The 22,229-nt window shown below is 36.8% G+C and overlaps 1 protein-coding gene across 4 annotated transcripts in view; it reads left to right on the top strand.

Annotated features, from left to right (window-relative positions):
• The window catches only part of THEMIS (thymocyte selection associated), a 203,454-nt gene that overhangs the window by 80,135 nt on the left and 101,090 nt on the right, over positions 1-22,229 (top strand). For all 4 annotated transcript variants that reach the window (XR_004352617.1, XR_004352615.1, XR_004352616.1 and 1 more), the window contains exon 4: positions 1,800-2,848. Coding sequence is in view for 1 of the 4 variants with exons in the window: in XM_032651874.1 (XP_032507765.1) it covers positions 1,800-2,848 (1,049 nt within the window). In the remaining 3 variants the exon portion in view is untranslated. The remainder of the gene's footprint in view (positions 1-1,799; positions 2,849-22,229) is intronic.

The following is a 22,229-nucleotide window of genomic DNA, read 5'->3' on the forward strand; positions in this document are numbered from 1 at the left end:
GCGAAGGGGCTTCCTAGTGTGTGGAAACTTTTCCTTCTCCACAGCTCCCTCCCACTGGTGCAGGTGCCGTCCTTATTCTTTTGTCTCTGTTTTTTCTTTTTTCTTTTGCCCTACCCAGGTACGTGGGGAGTTTCTTGCCTTTTGGGAGCTCTGAGGTCTTCTGCCAGCCTTCAGTAGGTGTTCTGTAGGAGCTGTTCCACGCGTAGATGTATTTCTGGTGTATCCGTGAGGAGGAAGGCGATCTCCACGTCTTACTCTTCCGCCATCTTCCCGCCGACTCCATAAGTGTGATTTTAAAGTTTCTACAATTACCTTGGGGTTCAGGGAAACCTGTGGCAACAATCTCAAAGGTTTGGGTTTGCTAAACTTTATAAAATGAACTGGTAAAGGTTTTTTTTAGCGTTCCCCCCACCCCGTTCTTTTTTTAATGGAGAATCTTTATAATTTTTATTGAACTTCAGCCTATAGGCAACCATCGGTTTTTTCTTTTCTCTATTTTATGTTCAAGAAAATAAAATAATGCAATTTCATACTGTGTTTTTAGGAACTCTGTTACACAGCATGTGCAAGTAATATGACACAAATTATAGTTTTCAGAGGCTGCATAAACAGTAATATAAAATGTAATAATATAGGTAATGTTTTGTAAGAGAAACATTCTGTCTTCTAAATCTTCCAAATTATTAATTTTCAAAAGCATACAGGGAAGAAAGAATATTGACAGACGGGTGGCTAGATGTACTGGGAAACAATGGTAGATTGTGAAAAGGCTATAAAACATTAAGTGTTAGGAAAATGTCAAGAAAATATAAACCATTATAAAATCCTGTTGATATTGACATATAACTTTATTTTTTAATGCAAGACCATTTATAAGGATACTATGTGGGACAGTATATGGAGAGCAGAGGATTTCAGGACAATATTTTAAGTGTCTCTGTAGTCTCAAAGAAAGACTTCTGAGACAGTGGGCTCTTGGAAAGAATACAGAGATTCATTAGTCCCCAGGGACACATTAGGCAAAGAATACATTGGTAAGCACTCTACCAGCAAATCTAGGGTTCCTGAGTGGCTCCTTTGACTGTAACCCATCCTATGCCACTCCTTTTCTAACTAGATGTTAATATAGCACCAGCGGAGAAAGAAATAGTTTTCACATTGGAAAAAGACTGCATTTTGATATCCATTTCCGTATATTAATCTTGAGTACTTTATATCCCAAGATTTTGCAATACGGTTATATCCCACAGGATAGAATTTGTATATAGAATGTGTCTTGGGCCTTATGCAGGAAGAGTCTTACTTGGAGTACCCAAACTTTCTTCTAAGATAATTTTATGTACAATATCTGGACCTCAAAAGCATGACCTAAAATGATATAATAAGTTTTCTGGAAAAACACACACATATACATTTAAACACGTGCACATATATTCACGTATGTTATGTATGATAAAACTACAAAGAAAAGCAAGGGAATGGTTAACACCAAAATCAGGAGAATGATTACTCTTAGGTTGCAGTGAGGAGGATGTGATTTTGGTGAGGTTTGTAGGGCTCCAAGATACTGGTTAATGTCTATTTCTAAAAGTGGGCAGAGTTATGGGTGTTGTTTTTATTTACCATCTATTTCATTTTTAAATTTAAAAAAGGAAAGTCATACATAAGAAATGTTATATCATGAGCATCTGAGATTTTTTTTAATGAAATTTATTTATGGTACCCTTGGAGTGATTTTAATACTACTTCAGAGCAACATTTTGATACACAAAATGTCTTTTTGTTTTTTTGTTTTCCAGTTAGAAAGGATATAGTCCGTATCCTCCCCAGTTTAGATGTTGAAGTCAAAGACATTACAGACAGTTATGATTCCAACTGGTTTCTTCAGCTGTTATCTACACAAGATCTTTTTGAAATGACCAGTAAAGAGTTCCCCATAGTGGCTGAAGTCATAGAAGCGCCCCAAGGAAACCAGCTACCCAGAAACGTTTTACAACCTGGGAAAACCATTGTGATCCACAAAAAGTGCCAGGCATCAAGGATCTTAGCTTCAGAAATTAGAAGCAATTTTCCTAAAAGACACTTCTTGATCCCCCCTAGCTATAAAGGCAAATTCAAGCGACGACCTCGGGAGTTCCCAACCCCCTATGACCTTGAGATAGCAAAGAGTGAAAAGGAGCCTCTCCACGTGGTGGCCACCAAAGCCTTTCATTCCCCCCATGACGAGCTGTCATCTGTATCTGCCGGGGACCAGTTTCTAGTGCAACACTCACAGACGACGGAAGTCCTCTGTGAAGGGATCAAAAAAGTGGTGAACGTTCTGGCTTGTGAAAAAATCCTCAAAAAATCCTATGAGGCAGCACTGCTCCCTTTGTACATGGAAGGAGGTTTCGTAGAAGTGATTCATGATAAGAAGCAGTACCAGATTTCTGAGCTCTGTGCACAGTTCCACTTGCCCTTCAATGTGAAGGTTTCTGTGAGAGATCTTTTCACTGAAGAAGACATTTTGGCTGCTACACCAGGACTACGGCTGGAGGAAGCTATCACAGACTCTTATCTACTCATAAGTGACTTTGCCAACCCCAAGGAGTGCTGGGAAATTCCTGCTGGCCGCGTGAATATGACTGTTCAGTTAGTTAATAATTTGTCTGGGGATCCAGGATCATTTCTAGTCAAGACTCTGGTTGAAGAGATCCCTGAAGAACAGTATTACATGATGCGGAGATATGAAAACTCTTTCTCGTACCCCCCACCTCGCCCTCCCAAATATCCCTCTGTGGAGGAAACAAAGTTAAGCCTGCTCAACTTAGCAGAAGGAAAGACAGTGGGTCTGCCCAAGTCTCCCAAGGTAAGGCTATGATTTTGCAGTTTTTCCTCTTGAGTGTTTTTCTGGGGGCAAGTTATTTCAAGTCTCTTCTGAGTCTAGTTTTTGCTTACTTTTCTTCCTTTCATGCCATATTTGAAATGAGCCTTTCTGGTGCACAGTAGATGATTGAACATCAACAGAGCCTAAGCTGTTATAGCGTTTTGTATTTTGATGCTTAACCAGTAGATGTGACAAGAAGTTTAGGAATTAGAACTAGCAGGGATGACACATGATTACAAACTGCTGTTTCAGTGTGTTTTGGTAATTAGGAATGGCTTATAAGGTGCCTCCGAAGCAAACCTCTTTTATTTTGGAAGTGCTGTTCACTTTTTTCTAGGTGGAGTTGTTTTAATACTTCATCCAGGAAACAAGCACACAATCAACTCCCTTCTTCTGGGGGCGGGGGTACCAGTAGCATGCATCTATAACACATGTCTTCATTTCGTTTTATGTGTGGAAAGATGTAAAAATATCTTGGCAGAACTGTGTGAGAACATGGGCATCTGCCCACATTCTGCCTGTCTGAGAACTGTCATCTTTAACAGTTCTATTGAAAAACAAAATCAATAAAATTGCAGGCAGTATGAGATCATCGCAGAATCCACAACTCCATAACCACTCTAAAGATGGGAGGGGAGGCATTTCAGCTTCATTTCTGCTTAAAGTTTTTGCCTCTTGAAAACTGCCTGCTGAGTGCCTGGAAAGCACTTGCCCTTACACCACGGAGCTTAAGTTGTTTATCTGGCAGGCAGTGGTTCTCTGGTGTGTGGAAATAGTGCATTCTGCCCTGGCAGATGTTGTGCGAGCAGCTTGGGGAAACAAAGCAATTAGTAAAACAAAGAGAGATGCTGTGTTTACTCTGTATACTCAGGAATGATAGCAGCCTCAGGCTTCAAGGATGTGGGTATGGAAATACATTTAATTCTACATTTCACAGATTGAATTCTGATTGTATGCTGGGGAAATCCAGTAAACATCTTCAAACTCAATCTCAGGAAAAGATAAAACCAGCAGAAATTTCCTTTCTAGAAAAATCAATTTTGAAGGAGTCATTTTGAAACTAAACTAAACAACTGTTTCCAAATAATGTTGATTAACAGGCTGCTATTAATGTGCAGAGTGCCTGGCTTCTCCTGTTTAATATATTTTTAATACTGAATTGAATGATGTGAGAGATGGAGTGCTGTTGTCATTTTTAGTGGGAAGCAGAATAATGTCCCATCCCTCTACCCCCATCCTCTCACCCCCACCCAAGGTGTCTATACCTAAGCCTCCAGAACTGTGAATATGCTACATAGGTTAGTAAAAGAGACTTTGCACATGTACTTAAAATTAAGGACCTTGAGATGAGATTATCCTGGATTATTCAGGTAGGTCCAAGTTAATCACAAGAGTCCTTAAAATATCTTTCTCACTTAAGGTCAGGGTCAGAGAAAGATGTGATTACAGAAGAATTTTAAAGAGATGCAGCATTGCTACCTTTGAAGATGGAGGAAAGGATCATTGAGCCAAGGAATGAAGATGGTCTCTAGTAGCTAGAAAGACAAGGAAGCTTTCTCCCCTAGAGCCTCCAGAAAAGAGCACAGCTCTGCTAACACCTTACTTTTAGTCAATGAGACTCCTGTTGAACTTCTGACTTATAAAACTCCAAGATAATAAATTCATATTGTTTAAGGCACCAAGTTTATGTTACAGCAACAGTAGAAAGCTAACATAGGACATAAAATTGGGAGGGAGGAATAAATAAAAACTTTAGATAGAAAAATCTGTATTTAAGTGAGGACTTGTTTTGCTGGCAAAGTGGCTCTTTTTCCCTTTTTCCTTTTAATGAAAGTAGTAGCTCAGGTACCCTTGGAGAACCTCAGGGTATACAGCTAGGCTTCAGGGACAACTGGAAACAGGATCTAGAACACAGACAGAGTGGGTCTTCCTTTTCATCACACATTGGACATTACTTCTAACAGTTCCTGCATCTTGTAGTTTCATCACTAGAGAAGAACATAATCTCTTTGTTTAGTTCCAATTTTTAAAAAGGGAAGGACTTTGGATCACATGCCCATCTCTTGGTTCAGTCAATTCATTGGCTGCCCCAGCTACAGCCAGGATTGGTGGGGAAGGGAATAAGGACTAGTTGTCTCAAATAATAGAAATATGTCTCAAATAACAGTATGTGAAGGTCTGGAGATATAAAAAAGTAGATGCCTATTACAATCAGAAAGGAATAGATCAAAAATCCTAAACTTCTAAGAAACCATTTATAGAAAACAATAAATTTAATACATTTAAAATGCCCTTTGAAAGAATGTCAAATGAAAATGATCTGCGTGTTTTATTAGAGAAACTCACAAAACAGCAACGTTTCATCTAGGTTACTGCTTGGAAAAACCTTCAGTCCTCCTCCTATGTTTCTCCTTTACTCTCACATTACTGCCACACTCACAACACCTCCGACACCAGATGCATGGAAATTTTCCCTCAGCAAGCGATTCTTTGACACCAGTTTGGTGTCCTGCAATTACTTAACTCAGTTCAGATGCTATCTACCTGGAGATAACATCAGATCCCACAGGTTAAGAGCTCAGTCCCACAGGTTAAGAGCTCAGTCCCGCAAGACTGCTCCCCACTTCAGATGCCAACTGCAAGTAGTAGGTCCTCAGGTTACCAACAGCCTCTGTCTGACTTGGCTGCAAATCAGAGGTCCCCAGGACCCCCTCCTCAGTTTCCGTTAATTTGCTAGAGTGGCTCACAGAACTCAGGGAAACACCTACTTACATTTACCAGTTAAAGGATATGATACAGAATACAGATGAACAGTCAGATAAAGAGACATGAAGGGTGAGGTCTGGAAGGGTCCCGAGAGCTCAGGAACTTCTGTCCCATAGAGTTAGGATACACCATCCCCCTGGAGTGTGGATGTGTCCACTAACCTGAAAGTTCTCTGAACCGTGTACTTCTGGGAATTTTATGGAAGTTTCCTCATGTAAGCATGATCGATTATTAACTCCTTTTACAGTCCTTCTCCCCTCTCTGGAGAATGGGGATTGGGGCTGAAAATTCCAAGCTTCTAATTATGGCTTGGTGTTTCTGGTGACCAGCCCCAATCCAGGAGCCATCCAGGAGCCCACTCAGAGTCGCCTTGTTAGAACAAAAGACACTCCTATCACCCAGGAAATTCCAGGAGATTTAGGAGCCCTGTGTCAGAAGCTGGGGTCAAAGACCAAATATTAAAAAAGAAGATGTTCCTAGTGCTCTTATCATTTAGGAAGTTACAAGGGCTTCAGGAGCTCGGTGCCAGGAACCAGGGCCAGAGACCAATACATATATTTCCTATTATCTCCAGCTACTAAAGGAAAACAAATGCAATCTTTGACTAAATTCATACATGTAGGATTCCAGATCAACTTAATAATTCCTAACTACTTGTTCATTTTTCAGGCCCCGTATTTATTCTTGTGTCTAGTTCTGCGTCCCACTCCTAAAGAATATTGATTACCTGAACTTTGTTAAGACATTAAGAGTTGTTTGTTAAGATGTTAAAAAGTCTAGGAGCCATTTCCTTCTGTAAATGGTTTAGGGAACTGAGTGAGAGTCTAAACTTGAATGACTTGGTACTAGATGATATTACTTATTTTATACATTTAAAGAGCTATTTTGTGGCAAAGATTGCATTCTTATTTTCCATTACAACACTAGCTGAGAGTGAAAGGGAGGACAATTTTGGAGTAATATGTTGGAACTTATTTCTTATCCCTGAAAAGGGTTCAGCAGAAGCTAGGAAACCCTAGGTCAGTAATGGTGTCAGGAGATTCCTGCTTGGTTGAAAGTTTATCAATTGATTGAGAATCTATGATTCTTTGTTTATGATAAGTTTCATAATTTCTGGTGTGGTCGATAAAGAGCTATATTTTCTCTGAAATCAGTTTAAAATGTCAGAGGATGCTATAATTTACATGTGTGCAGACCTACTGAACTCCTTATTTTCAACAATTTTTCTCACCATGAAGGTAGGACTCCACTTAGTAGATCGTTTTTGAAATTTAAACAGATGCTCTGTCAGTTTCTGCATAGTGTACTCGAAAAGTCTTACAGCCAACCATTTCTTATGATCACAATGTCATCCTTTTATATATTTCTTTTATATTTCTTCTGATATCTACATTAAAGCTCTTCTATTTATGTATGCGTTTGAAGTGGTTGGATGAATTTTTTTTAGCACTTTGCAGGCAGGAAGCAGCCACTGAAAACCAGCTTCTAAGGTTTTGGATTGTATATGGAATATTGCTTTAAATTCAGAGAACAATTTGTGATGCTTATTCAGGGTTTAACTATTCAAACTGACTTAACTTATTAAAATACCTTATTACATATGTAGAGAAGAATATCAGATACTTCATTATATAGTTTACTTTTGTCTTCCTAGTGTCATTAGCTTTACTAGATCATTTCTTGCATTTCACAACAGGATAGTTGTACGGGCTGTCTAATTAAGAAACTGAATGTACTCAATGTTAGCCAAATTCACTTGTAGTAGGTATCCATTGTCGGTTATGAGCCCTACACATTTACCTAAGAGGTTTAGAAATTAAGACTGTCTGAGGACAGGTTATTGGAACTAGGATAAATAGAAAGAATTGTTTTCCAAGGTAAGATTGTCAACTGTTCTCTAATACCTAAATAAGAAAAAAACAACTGTAGTAGAAATTTGAGAATTGTGGTTTGGATATAAGCAGGGGCAGATGAGATGGGGGATGGATTTCAACAGAATTGACTGCACACTTCCAGGCCCATGAAGTTTGACATTGAGGGATTTTATTCTTGTTTTTTAAATGTGCTCGTTAACTGTTTGGGAAAATAATGTATGAAGTCTAAAAAAAAGGGATGAGAATGTACCAAGAGACCCTTCAAATTTCCTCTTAGGCTTATAGCAACGTAAAAATAGTACCTTTAAGATTTGTGCATTCTGATACTTGATCAGATGAAAACAATATTATAAAGTGACTAAATAAATGAGGCTGGGCCTAAAATTCGGTTCTAAATAGCAGTGTTGTGGGGTAGACACTCCTTCCCTGGTGGTTTGTTTCTATGTCAGAATTAGTTTCAGATAGTTTGAAAGAGCATATTCTCGCTGGGGTTTTTGCCTGTCGTGGATATATATGGCTATGACTTCTGAGTGCCACATAGGAGAAATGCAGCTTCTGCATTCTCATGAAAAAGTCTATAACCAGATAGAAAAACAAACCTTTGGTTGAAAGATGAGATATTCCACTCCTTCGGAGACTGCATCAGGGACCAAAAATCCTGCATTTCACTAACTCTGGCCATTTAATGCCCAGGTGTCCACTTTGCTGCCGGAATTTCTAGATTTTGTCGGAGAAGAACACCCATGGGAGACATTAAGGCAAAGAGCACGGGAGGCAGTTATGGGAAGGTACTGTGAATTGAGCAGAAAACAAACCTTGTACCAGAATTAGAGTGAGAGCTGAAAAAGGCAGAAGGAAAGCAATAGTTTCTGGGAAGTGCAGAGAGAGAACACTTCAGCAGCTGCTGCTGGGTGCTAAGACTCATTTCTGATCTGGTGTGACAGAGTGGCTGAAAAGTGGTAAAGATACCCACACTCCTAGGCTAAATCTAGATCTTTAGAGACATCCACTCATTTGTTGTCTATAGCATATAGTCCCAAAGGGTGTGATTTGTTTTTGTTTTTGTTAACCTGATGTGGTGTAAAGACATTACGCATGTTTGGATTTGTTACCAACTTTGCAATTCTGAAGACTGATGCCTGTCTATTCTTGGTGTGTCCTCTTGGTCTAACATAGAAGCTGAAAGTCTGTTTCCCTGTGAATAGAGAAAATTAACATTTCAGCCATTTTCAAAGACCAAAGGCAAAGAATGTGAAACATAGACATACTTAAAAAATTGGGGGTTTAAATCCAAATAACAAGGAAAGTTAAGGGAATCTATGATCTTACTTTAAAAAGACAAATTTTAACTTTGAGATACAATTTTAGCATACTTTAGCAGATATTTAAGCTGTTCTTAAGGCAGATTACTACATCATGGTTTTTGAATTGCCTGTGGTTTGTGGTCTAGTAAATGGCATTAGCTTGTAAACAGCCAGCTATAGTAGGAAGAAATGAAAGAGATGGGAGAAACAGGCAAAGGATAAATAAAGGAAGTGCTGAGTTGAAAATTAGCCAAACTCAAGTTCCAACTGAAACCTTGCAGGCAGAAATCTGTGCCCAATGGGAAACACAGAATAAGTTCTTTTTGTGATTTTGGAAGTGGGAAGGTAATCAGAACTTTCAAACTTTTACTCTAGTTATGACATGTACTACCTTAATACTTCTAGCTGAATAGCCGAAGAATGGTTTAGATGAGTTTTAAATGAAAAATAATTGGTTAAAGTAAGACATTAGAAAATATTGCCTGATTTTAAGGGAATTACAAGCGTTAAGTGAACAAGCTATCAAACTTATAAAAAAAATTATTTTCTCTAAAGAGCTTTTGTCCAGAGAACATTGTTTCCATTCTGGGGTGGTTGAAATATACTCCTGCTTGGAAACACTTGAATGAATCAAGAATTTACCCGTCTTTGAGCTTTTTACCAACTGAGAATGCTCTCACTGGGGGAGTGAGGAAGGGCTGATGAAAAACATTAGTTAATATTGTTCCTTGCTTCTCTCTCCCATCTTTGGAGTCAAGAACTAAAATACCACCAAATATATGATTATTATATTTTCAGTGTTAGTATTACTTTTTAGCTCCACAAAAAAATGTAAATTAAAAAGTATTTATTTTTCCAGTGGATTTGCAAAATCATTGAATGAAGTTTGGAGTAAATCATTTCACATTTAATTTTTGGCCTTTAGGTTAGAATAGTTTTCACTTTCTTAAATGTCCATAACCTGTTTAGAAATGAGCAGCCATAACAGAAGAATCAGCAGTTTGGAATGTTCGATGCACAGTATGTATGAAAGGAGGGCATTTGACTTTCCAACTTCCTATAATCCCTATAGTGATTTTAGTGTCTAGAATCTTTGAGATGAGTGTGGGCTCACTAGATATTTAACTGCTGTTTTTTGAGCTCACTACTTTCATTTTCTTTTAAAATTTTTAAAAAATCCAAAGAGTAATTGGAGAAAGCTAGAGAAGGTAAGTTCCAACTGGTTTTGCAGTTTCCAAAACTGATTTATCTGAGTTTTTCATTACTATACTTATCGGTTCTGAATTTATTTTAGAATAAAAACCTTGCCCCGAAATAAATTAAGATGACATAAGCTATATATTTGAGCAAATACGTTTCTTGCAAGTCAACCATGACTTTTAATCACTGATGTCAGACCTACATAAATGAGAACATATGCTTTGCTTTGCAAACCAAATTTCCTGTGTAAATGTTAAGATAGAAAATGAGCGTAAGATGGTTCTGAAAGAATGCATAAGATAAGCTTCCAAAAATTAGTATTCTTTTCAAAAAATTTATAGAGAAAGAAATCTTTCATACAAATGCATTATTTGAGGGCAAACTTTCAACCAGCATTAAATTATTTTTCATTATACTTCATCCAGACTCTAACTTCAATATGATCATGATGTCCTGGTCATGCTGATCATGATGAAAAACACTTCTAATAACACAAATTGCTTTTAGTTATTTTGTAAGACATGCCATCGCTTACGACTTCTACTATGAACCAAGTACATAGCTAATTTTAAATCTGATGAGGAGAGGAAAAAATTAGGAGAAATCTTATAAAATCAGAAGGCCATTGACTAAAAAATTAGCCAAAATGGAATAATTTTATATATCAAAGACCACAAGAACTGTATAATAAGTCTATCATTATTTATGCAGATACAAAATGTAAAAGGGCTGATTGTAAAATTATGGAGGTAGACAATATATAGTGTAGGAGATAAGAACGGAATTTTAACTTGTGATATTGTGCTTATTTAGATGACTAAACTTTACATACCGTTTGTCCTTAAGGGAAGTTTGTTGTTTTCAAATGTTTTCCAAATATTAACTAATGTTTAAAAGGTATGCAATTACCAGTTGTGAGATAGGTTAAAACACAAAGTCATAAGAGGTGTGTTCCTTTATTTGCTGTCCAAGGATAGGAATTGCCCTACACAAGCTATTTTTCTCCTCATCGTCTCTGGTTCCAGCTTCTTCCCTGAGCTGTAATCATTTCTGCTTTTTCCATTCACACTGGACTCTTCTCCAGCCAAATTCTCTCTCACAGGGTTGTCAGGCATCCTGTGTTCAATAAAAATTTGCAAGGTCTATGATACAGACAGCTTCGGGCTGTATCAGTAATTAAAAAACCTCCTGCCCATTACTGAGCTCTTCCTCTGTTGCTGATATTATGCTAGGTGCTTACAGGTATTATTGTCTTACTTAATCCTTCACACTGCTTCACGAAATGGGTCCTGTTATTTTTTGCAGGGGAGGTAATTGAGGCTGAGAAGTATGTAATTGTCGTGGTTACAAGTGACACTTGGGTCGCCAAATTTTATGGTCAATCCTTAGTTCTCATATTATTTAGATACTAAGCAGTAAATAACACAATTGGATACCCCCTACTTTATGAAATTGTTTCTTTGTCTTCTGGAAAATCATGTCCTCCTGGTTTCCTTATGCTGCACTGGTTGAATTTTCTTTTGAACTTCTTGCTGCTTCTTCCTCTGGTCTTCTTCATATCTAAATGTTCAAGTGCCTTGGAACACAATCCTTAATCTCTTCTCTATCCATGCTCACTTTTTAAGTTCCCGTCTATACTCACAAATTTCTCATTTTATACATATAAAATGCTCAGTAGAATTAGTCATGTATAAGGATTTATTAAGGAAAGCAACTGGAAATGATCTGTCGTTTCTTTAAAAAATCTATTTAAATGTGCTTGGATGTCATCTTTTAAGGAAAGTTCAGTCTTTGAGAGATGCCAGCCTATAACAGTGTGTCTGGTCTATAGCAGTTAACACTTTTCACATACTCTAGAAGATGTCAAATGTCAGGGAAGTGATGACATAAAAAAAAGACGGTTCCTTCTAACATGTTATTCTTGTAAACGTGGGTTTATTGCGCTCAGGATTTTTTTTTTTTTCTGATCCAGTAATGGGAAAAAGCTGGAGAATACCTTGAATTATCTGAGAAGTTAGAATTTTAGGGAAGGTCTAAGGCCATTTCCAGCATCAGCAGAAAGTTCTTCAGTAACAATTCAGGTTTAGCCGAAATAAACTTCAGGAACTAGAACTAAGACTAGGACTAGGACTAGTAATTCTGAAATTTCCCATCAAGTCAGTGATAACACTGACTTCAGGGACTAGAACTAAGACTGAAATAAACTTCAGGAACTAGAACTGAAATAAACTTCAGGAACTAGAACTAAGACTGGGTCTAGGACTAGTAATTTTGAAATTTCCCATCAAGTCAGTGATAACACAGATCCAGAGAGAACAAGAAGCCTTTTCTTCGTTAAGGGAGCTATGGACCTATAAAAGGAAAAAGACTAATAAGGATTAATGGGTAAAGGATCTCAGAATAATGGAAACATTCTTAATAAGCCAAGAAAAATCAAAGCACATTACTGATACATAGAGGAAAACTAGAACTATATAATTGCAATAAAAGATTGAGGAGAAAGATTTAAAAATCTATTGGCTTGCATTTCTTTAAATGTTACTCTAATTGTGCATTGTACATACAATGCTTTTAAATTATTTATATCAATAATTATTTTTAAATGTTAAAAATAATTATTGTAATTGTTTACACTTATTTTAGTTCCATAGATACAAAGCCATAGTTATGTGCCATTTGCTGTGATAAGCACTGGAGACACATTAGGTGAATGAAATGCAGTATCTGTGCTCAGTGGACTTTCTGTCTAATGTATTAGACACAGGAAAACAGACAATTACAGTATGGAAACTGGAGAGAAGAGTCCTATTAGGGGGCCAGTATAGGGATTTGGAAGACAGCTTATTAAGATTTCCTATTGAAATGTGGGATTGAGCTCAGAAAATGATATTTAATGTCTGGGTTGAAATATGTAAGTTTAGACAAGTAGGAATAGTCAGATGTAAAGTGATGTTTAGTGTGATCTAGCCAGAAGGAACATCCTGTGTTGGCAATAGTATGGAGACATAACCTTATCAGGATCTAGGAGACGCTTAAAATGGCTGTAGCAAAAAAGTGATTAATATGAGAGTAGAAGACCAAAGAGGGTCAGACGTAAAAGGTGGATCATTACCTAATTTCTTAGCTCAGGGTTCACAATTTGTTCAGTTCACTTCTTAATCACTCTGTTTCAGATGGAGAATGAGACTTTCTCAATACCGACTTATTAGTTTTCCTGCCACACCATGCTTTCCCAATGGACAGAACTCAGTTTTCATGTTACTCGACCTATTACCTGGTTCCACCATCAGGTGATTACATGATTGTGGACCTCTCTCTTCTTAGCTAATTTCCTAGGGCTTGTTACCATGTTCTTGGAGATCTCACCCACCATTGCTGATTTTTCCTCCCTTTAATCATTTATTTTTTTCTGTTTTTCCAAGAGGTACTTTTTTTGTTACTTTCACCTCTTCTTTGACAATAAACTTTGGTGCCCCATGAAACCCACAGCTTAAATGTTTATCTTAGCACTTGAAACAAACTAGTTCTCATTTTCTCCTTATCCTCCTAACTGTTAAAAAGGAATACTGCATTTCATTGTTTTAGTATACCAAAAAATGAAGAAAAACAAAATCAGTTGTATTCCATATTTAAGAAAAAAAGACTGGTCCTTTCTAAACTGCTCTGTTTTTTAAGGAATTTGGACATTCTAAAGAGAAAAAATGGAGGCTATTGTAGGGTTTCCAGTTGGGAAATACAATAAAATTTCTATTTTAGATACAAAACATCTAGAAAAGGCAAGTTTATAGAGACAGAAAACAGAGAAGTGGTTGCCTAGGATGGGGGATAGGAGTAGTGATGAAATGCAAACAGGCAGCATGGGGGAACTTTCTGGGTGATGAAAAAGTTCTAAAACTGGATTGTGGCAATAGTTGCACAACTATAAATTTATTAAATTCATTGAATTGTACACTTATAATGGTGACAACATCAATTATACCTCAATAAAGTTATTCAAATGTCTATTTTAGAAAAACACTCTAACTATAAAGCAAATAATCCAATCAAATAGAAACAGGGAGACCATTTAGAAAGCTAAAGTACTAATATAAGAGATAGAAGATGATTGCCTCTGTGATTGAAAGAGAAATATTCAAGAGAATTTTAGGCGATGCTATCTGTAAGATGTGTGATTGTTGAAATGTAGGGAATAAGAAAGGCACTGGGTAAGGAAAATATCCAGACTTCTGACATACGCATCAGAGTGGATGGTGATGAAATTCATTAACTCAGGAACGCAGGACATAGGTAGAAGGATGGTTTTGCAGGGAAAAGGTGAGAGTTTATCTTAAAGTATGCTTAGTTAGAAATATCTGTGAGATGTCTGAGGTGGGGTGTCTGGTGTGAAGCTAACAATGGTCTGTAGCTTGGGAAAGAATTCCAGGCTGAAGTTGATGATTCAAGTGTCAGCAAATATAAATGGTAAATGAAGTTCTGTGAGAGGATTATATGAAGCTGGAGAGTGTGTAGGTTATGAGAAAAAAAGATGGACTTCTGTGAGGAAGTCCAGCGTATAAGGGACAAAAGCAGTACATAAAAAGCCTAAAAATAAACAATTGGAGAACTTTATTAACTAAATGCTTACAATGAATTAGTCACCATTCTGAACTTTTTTACATTGTATGGACTCATTTAATTCTCACAAAAATCCAGTGAAGGTAGTCCCAAAATTATTATCTCAATTCTACAGGTGATTAAGGCTCATCAACACTGTGTAACTTTCCAAGACCAAAAGTATGGATTATTAACCTTCAGGTAGAAATAACGAACAATATTTAAAGAGACTCAATGCCATTGAAAGTACTTGTGATTTTAGAATCAAAATGCAAACTACGACTGATTGATGCTTTTATTTTTCTTCACAAAAAATTGTAGAAATCATCCATGTACTTAATTTGTACATAACTTAAAGTTTCATGGGACTGTAAATTGTCAAAGGAAAATTTTCTGAAACACGGCATCCTCTATTAAGGAACCTCACTGATGGAGGCTCCTTTTCTGGAACATGGCGGGTTGTCACTGTGTAAATAAAGGAAGCTAGAGAATGGTGACCTGGGAATAAGGCACTGATGAGAGATCTCTAGCTCTAGCTCTATCCACTGCACACACTTAATTAGCCAAAGAAAAGTATAGTCCATGTCTAATTGGGGTGAGAAAGTGTAACCTTCCCTTATTCTTGGAAGTAGGAGGAAACCTGATACTAGTGAACAATACAACGACTACTATACTGTCTTTAAAAACATTAATTACATTTAATCCTCCTTCTGTATTTCTTATCTTTCCAAATGCCACTACCATCTACTGAGTAGCCTAAACCAGACACCTAGGAACAATTGTTTTTTTTTCATCTTCCCACTTTTCAATCATTAAATTCTATAGATTCTACTTCTTTAATATCTCTTAAACAAATACCGCCTTACTTCAGGTCTTCATCATTTCTTGTATGGATTATTGAGACCATCTTTTAACTACATTTGATTCTCGAACAACACACGTTTGAATTGAGTGCATCCACTTGTATGCAGATTTTTTTTACAGTAAATATAGTAACCTTTATTTCTGGTCACACTATATTCAAATATATTATACAAATCACTGATACACTGATCATTGTAAAGGGAAAATCTTACTGAGTAACTCTTCTGCTCTCTGTGGTTTTCCTTTGAATTTTTTATCATCTTTATTTCTAAAGCCTTCCTCCTCTCCATACCTTGCCTCACATTTACACTTCAGCCATACTGAATTTGTAGTTTGCAAAGACTTGATTCTTTCCTGAGTTCCCAATCTTTGAAAATGGAATTTTATTATTTTTATTTTTTTTAACAACTATTCATTGGAGACTTACTAAATTCCAAATAGCTAATTAATTCTCATTAAATCCTTTAAGTGTCCCTATGAGTGTTACTCTTATTCCTAATTTATAGACAAGGAAACTGAAACTCAGAGAATAACTGCCCATGGATGGACCTGAAAAACGTTATGCTTAGGGAAATGTCAGGCACAGAAGGACATGCACCTCATTATTCTACGTTGATGAAGTATCTGAAGTAATCAAATTCATAGAATCAGAGTGGAAAGGTGGTTGCTAGTGGAAGGAGGGGGAAATGGGAATTACTAATCAATGGACATAAGTTTCATTTAAGCCAGATGAATTAGTTCTGAAGATCTGCTATATGATATAGCACCTATATTCAACAATTTTGTATTATACACTTAAAAATATGTTAATAGGTAGCCCTCTTGTTAAGTGTTCTTACCACAATAAAGCAATTTTTCACTTAACTTTTCATGGAACATGATACAATTGGAGGATTGAGTAGGGGAATGACATAAACTGACAACATTTTAAACTCATTCTGACTTTTGTGATGCTGTTAGACAGTAAGGGAGCAAGGATGGAAGCAGGGAGAGCAACTGGGGGACATGCCTCCATAATACTGTCCTGAACCAGGGTGGTAGCAATGGAGGTAATAAGAAATGGTGAGTTCTACAAGTATTTCGAGTGCAAAGCCAAAAATATGTCTTCTGGGTTGCATTTTTCCCTCTTACTTTCAATAAGGAATCTTCATCTTATAACTTCTCTACTGCTGACCTTTTAAATTTAGCTTATTTCTACCTGGGTTCTCTTAATAACATAATTTTCTTCTCTTGGACTTTATATGGGCATAATTCTCTTTTTAAAATATTGAAAATTTAATCTTAGATGGCTATGATTTAAAAAAACAAAAAAAAATCTGGAAATTAGGAGAACATGATTCTTGTCCTGGCTCTGTTACTAATTTGTCATGTGATCTGGGATAATCTTAGCATCCTTGACTGTACAATAAGGTTGGAGCAAATAATCAGTACCATTTCTTTGAGCTGAAGTATTCTACAAATCTCTGATTCCATATTTATACACTGGTCAGTAAAGAGTTAAAAGTAACTGAAAATCTTCATTTGAGTTCCATGAAATATCAACAGGTTGCTTTGCCATTCGTAAATAATTTTAAAGAGAAGAAACTGAAGTATCCAAAAATAAGCTTATGGTATTTTGTGGGGATGGTGGTCTCCCTGGTGACATTGCCTATAAGAGAAGCCCTTATCTGGAATGCTTGATTTAATGGGGCCTCTTTGGGCTTATTAATTCTGCATTTAGTAAGATTTGGCCCCTGTTTTCTCTTTTTGTACTTCTCTGGGAAGATTTTCCCAGGAGCTGCCTTTTTCAGAACCACCCTTCCCTATTTCAGTCCTGCACTTCCAAAACCTGTTTTATTGTGGTTGTGTCACTCCATTAGACATTCATACAGCAATATCTCCATCACCTTTTTATCCGCTTCATCTTAAAGTTTCCCTGTATTTGACACCCTTCTTGAGATTCCTTTCTAGGGCTACCAATTCCATCCCCATGTTGCCCACTAGAATCCATTCTTTGTGTGTAACTTGTCTCTGTTCTCACCTAGATCATGCAGTGCATCTGATTCTGTGCAATGGTGCAGCCTAGTCCTTCCAGATGCTAACTTAATTTGTTTTCAAAGGAATATAACAATATTGTTTTCCCCATCTCAAGGGTGTTACACTTGTGACTTTATTTGGCATTGAGAGACCAGAATTAAGACACTAAGAGGCTATGGAATGAAAGGCAGAAATAGCTTGTTCTTGCAGATGGAAAGAAATTTACTCCCATTTAGCTAAAAGCACAAGACCTTCCTAATCAAACATTTAACATCATGACCAGGGCAGGGAAAAAGTATACTTGCTTAGTTATAATTGGTTCAGCTCACAGAAGTAGATTTCTCATTGTCTGTGCAGCTACAGGAAATATGGTTAACAAAAGCACATGTCAGCCTGATTGAAGCTGTCCTATAAAGCCCTGCCAGACCACTCAGTACAACTGTTATTTCCTATTATGAAAACTAAATCTTGAGTCATGGTTAAAAGATAATCAGTGTTCAAGAGAGTGGTCTGTAGAGGTAAGCAGTAATTCAGATTTGATTGGCAACATAGGCTTTTCAGGGAATAGTTCAGAACGAGAAGCATTTTGAGAGAGCCAGAAACAATTCAAAATGATGGTTCTTAGAATTTTCCTAACATTAGGTTATCGATAAATATGTTACATAACTTTCAAGTTGTGTCTTTCCTAGCAACTATAATAATAACACAAAGTGGTTTTGTGTACTCCATCTCATTTGACCCCTATAACACAACCTTGTGATACAGGTACCATTATCACCATTTTATAGCTAAGGAGACTTGCCCAAGGTTCCCAGTTTGCAGTCAGTGTCAGGGTGAGCCTTTCTTCCTGCTGTCCCGTCAGCAGAGCCCCTGTGCTTCTTATGTTCCCATGATGCCTCCTGGAAAGGTAGTGTATGAATGACTCTATCAGTTTTTTGCTATATTGTTCCTTGCATGGAATCCATGTTGATTTTTCCATCATTCGCAAAACAGAGCAATAGTACCTTCATCGCAGGGTGATTGTAACGACAAAATCCTAAAAAATAACACATGCCTAAAAATTAACATATCGAAAGGGACTTACTATGGCCTCACCTAAAAGCTCAATTTCAGTTGTTTTATATGCAAATTTCATGATTTGAAATAAAGTTATTTCAGGCATTGTGATGAGGTACATCAGTAACTTAAATTTAGAAGCAAGCACATATTTGTTTTTATATAAAAATGCTGTTGCTACACATTGTTGGAGAGAGGGATGTTGTAAACCATTTTCCTCTTTGGATCTGCACTGTTTCTGTAGTTCTGTGTGCTAACCAGAAGAACAAAGACTGTGGTAAGCCAATACACTTGGATTGTATATTGGCGTTGCTACCAACTTTTCTTTGAACTTTATAAAATTAATGACTCTCTAATTCTGCTCTATCTTCCTCTGAGAGAGAGCAGATCTAAGTTTCTGGGTATTCCTCACTTTACTTAGGAGAATTTTCCAGTTCAGACCAAGTAATGAAGTTATCTTGGCCATAGTTTCCTTGGAATTCCTTAGCATTTTATTTTTTATTTTACTACTTTACTTGCTAAAATTAATATTGATATACATATCTCCTTTGTTAGACTGGCATAGTCTGTGCACCGAATGCCATAATTCAAATGAGTGTATGACTATCCTCAAAAGAGGCTAAATAAGTCTTTGTCTAGGGTTGAACAAGAGAACAAATTTTCAAGGCACTTGAAATATCTACCAGAGAAAAACACTTGAATTATATACAGAACTCATGTAGTTTCAGTGCAAAGCTAAATAACTTTAGGACTTATTTCTAAACTACATGCTAATCATACTCAATTATTTATCAAACTGTCTATCGGTTGGAATATGTAGGTATAACAAAGCAAAACAAAACAAACAACAAACAAACAAAAACAACCGTAACCCAGGATGGTCAGGCCATGTGTGTTATTACAGGCTATCGAAAGGACTCTTTTTTTTCCTGTGACTGAGATAGGGAACCACCAAAGGGTTTGGAGCAGAGATGTGGTATGATATGACTTATGCTTTAAAAGAATCACTATGGCCCTGAGTGGGCCCAAATTATTAACATCAGCAGTGATCAAGACACCAAAGTTTGTTTCTACAGTGTGATCTAGATATTATGACCATTTAATTATACTTTTGAAATTTATTTGAAAATATTTTTACTATATCAAAATAAATAAAGTCAATTTTATTTCTCTAATATTTTGTCATATTCTGGGCAAGCAGGTAGAGGGTAATGAGGATTAAGTGAGGTAACCTTATCTGAACAGAATTTATAACATACAAAAATGTATTGTCTATTCAGTGATAAAAAGGGAGAATCTCTGCTGACGTGATCATTTTTGTTGTATCTCTTCAAGAAAAGACATAGGAATAAAATGTAAAAAGAACTTATTTTCAATTAGGATACTACAGTCTAAAAATATATTTTAGTACCATGTTACAGCCAGTAAATGATTACTCTCAAAAAAGTTCATGTAGTTCAGACTAAGACAATAATGATGAATATCACTGATTTCTTTCATGAAAATGTCAATAATGATGAAGACAGCATTTTACCTTTTTTCCCTTTACATTAGTCTCCTAAACTTTTATTATTCAATAATAAAGAGTTGTAGAATAAATTAGGAAAGGTCGCTAGACTGTTTAGCCTCAGTCCCTAGATCTGGTTACTGGAAGGCAATTCTCTGTGAATGCTACTGTGCTACCACAGGGTCCAAACTTTCTGAGGAAAGACCAATGGCAAACTTGGTTAAAGGACGATTGAAGAACAACCATGTCCTGGAATACAGAGGTAGTATATTGCTTCAGAGGGATTATGAGACTTCTCTTTCCTGTACATATTCACTTATATCCCAGAGTAAAAGTCTCTCCCTATTCAGAGGGGAGGATGGACCACTGTGCCAGCCAAATCTCTGAGTGTCACGCTTTTGTGAGTCTGTGGTACAGTCCCTCTGTATGTGTAGGGTAATATCATGTTGCTATAGCCTTGCCAGTACTAAGATGCTCTGTAAATGATAAACTGTGTTCTGATCCGTAGACTTTGTATTTCCTGTCAGGATATCTGTCTATCTATCTGTCTGTCTATCTATCTATCTATCTATTGATCGATCAATTGATTGATCTATCTACCTCCCTACCTATCTATCCATTTACCTACCATTTACCTATCTACCCACCTATCACATTGGTAGTCTGACTTCTCATCTTATAAGAAATGTCTCAGACCCATCACAATTTCAGATTAAACACTGATGTGTTCCCTTCATGAGGCTCATGCCATAGTGATGTTTGTATTGATGAGGAATGAGAGTCATTTTATGATATTAGTTGTCAAGATATTCTGTGTCATTTGTTCTCTATGATACATTCAAAAAAGTGATCCCAGAAATAATGTGTGTATACATATCGAGTTCTTCCCACACACATACTTGCAGGACTGTTCAGATGGATAGGTGAAAACATTTCCCTGGCTGTGATGATGAGTTTAAATTTCACTGAAACATAATATGTTTAAGTATAGATATGATGTCATATAAAGAACATGGTGACATGAGTGCATCAGAGTGTCTTGCTGGCATACTCGGTGGATTGGTGATGTCTGGAGCTTTTTTTTTTTTTGCATGAGTAACTATGCAAGGTTTTTGCTTTCTGGTTAAAAGAAGGTGATGTGGTATGTATGGTATACATGTGTTTGTGTGTATGTGTGTGTATCTGCATGCAAGGGTGATGGAGAGAGCCAGAGGTAAATGAAACAAGAAAGGTAGGAGATTTAGAATATGAAAGGGATGACCTGATATCTTATATTTTGATTGCCACAATGGGTATCACAGCTTCAAGAAGATGCAATGCTGAATAATTGCTGATGGTTGTTTTCAATAAAAGTCCTAGTGATAGGGCTATTCCTAGAGAGTGTGTGGAGTCAGGTCAAAGAATGGCAAGTCCTACAAAAGGAGCTTTTCCAGAGAGCTGCCAGATTGGTGTAATAGTGGTAATGCTCTAAGAATGAGGCTTTTTCCTTTTTTTAAAAAAATTGCTTTATTGTGGAAAGAAAACTTAAGAGGGCTTCCTATTAACATATTTTTAAGTGTATAATACAAAATTGTTGAATATAGCTGCTATATCATACAGCAGATCTCCAGAACTAATTCATCTTGCTTAACTGATACTTATGTCCATTGATTAGTAATTCCCATTTCCCCCTCCTTCCACTAGCAACCACCTTTCCACTCTGATTCTATGAATTTGATTACTTCAGATACTTCATCAACGTAGAATAATGAGGTGCATGTCCTTCTGTGCCTGACATTTCCCTAAGCATAATGTTTCTCAGGTCCATCCATGTTGTCACAATTTCATAGGATTTCCTTCTTTTTTAAGGCTGAACAGTATTCCACTCTATGTATAGACCATATTTTCTTTATCCATTCATCTATCATTGGACATTTAGCTTGTTTTCACATCTTGGCTATTATGAATAGTGTTACAATGGATATGTGAGTGCATATATCTCTTTGAGATCCTGATTTCAATTCTTTTGGATACATATCTATAAGTGGTATTACTGGATCATATGGTAGTTCTATTTTTAATTTTTTGAGGAACTCAAAACCCAGTGTGCCACTCTGCTGGCTGTAAGGTTGCTGGCTTTCACATCTACTGTGATTGCAAGGCTGCTGGTTTTCAAGGCTACAACAGAGCTGGGGAGAGAGAAA

This window comes from Phocoena sinus, chromosome 12, assembly GCF_008692025.1.
Source record: "Phocoena sinus isolate mPhoSin1 chromosome 12, mPhoSin1.pri, whole genome shotgun sequence".
Lineage (NCBI taxonomy): Eukaryota > Metazoa > Chordata > Mammalia > Artiodactyla > Phocoenidae > Phocoena > Phocoena sinus.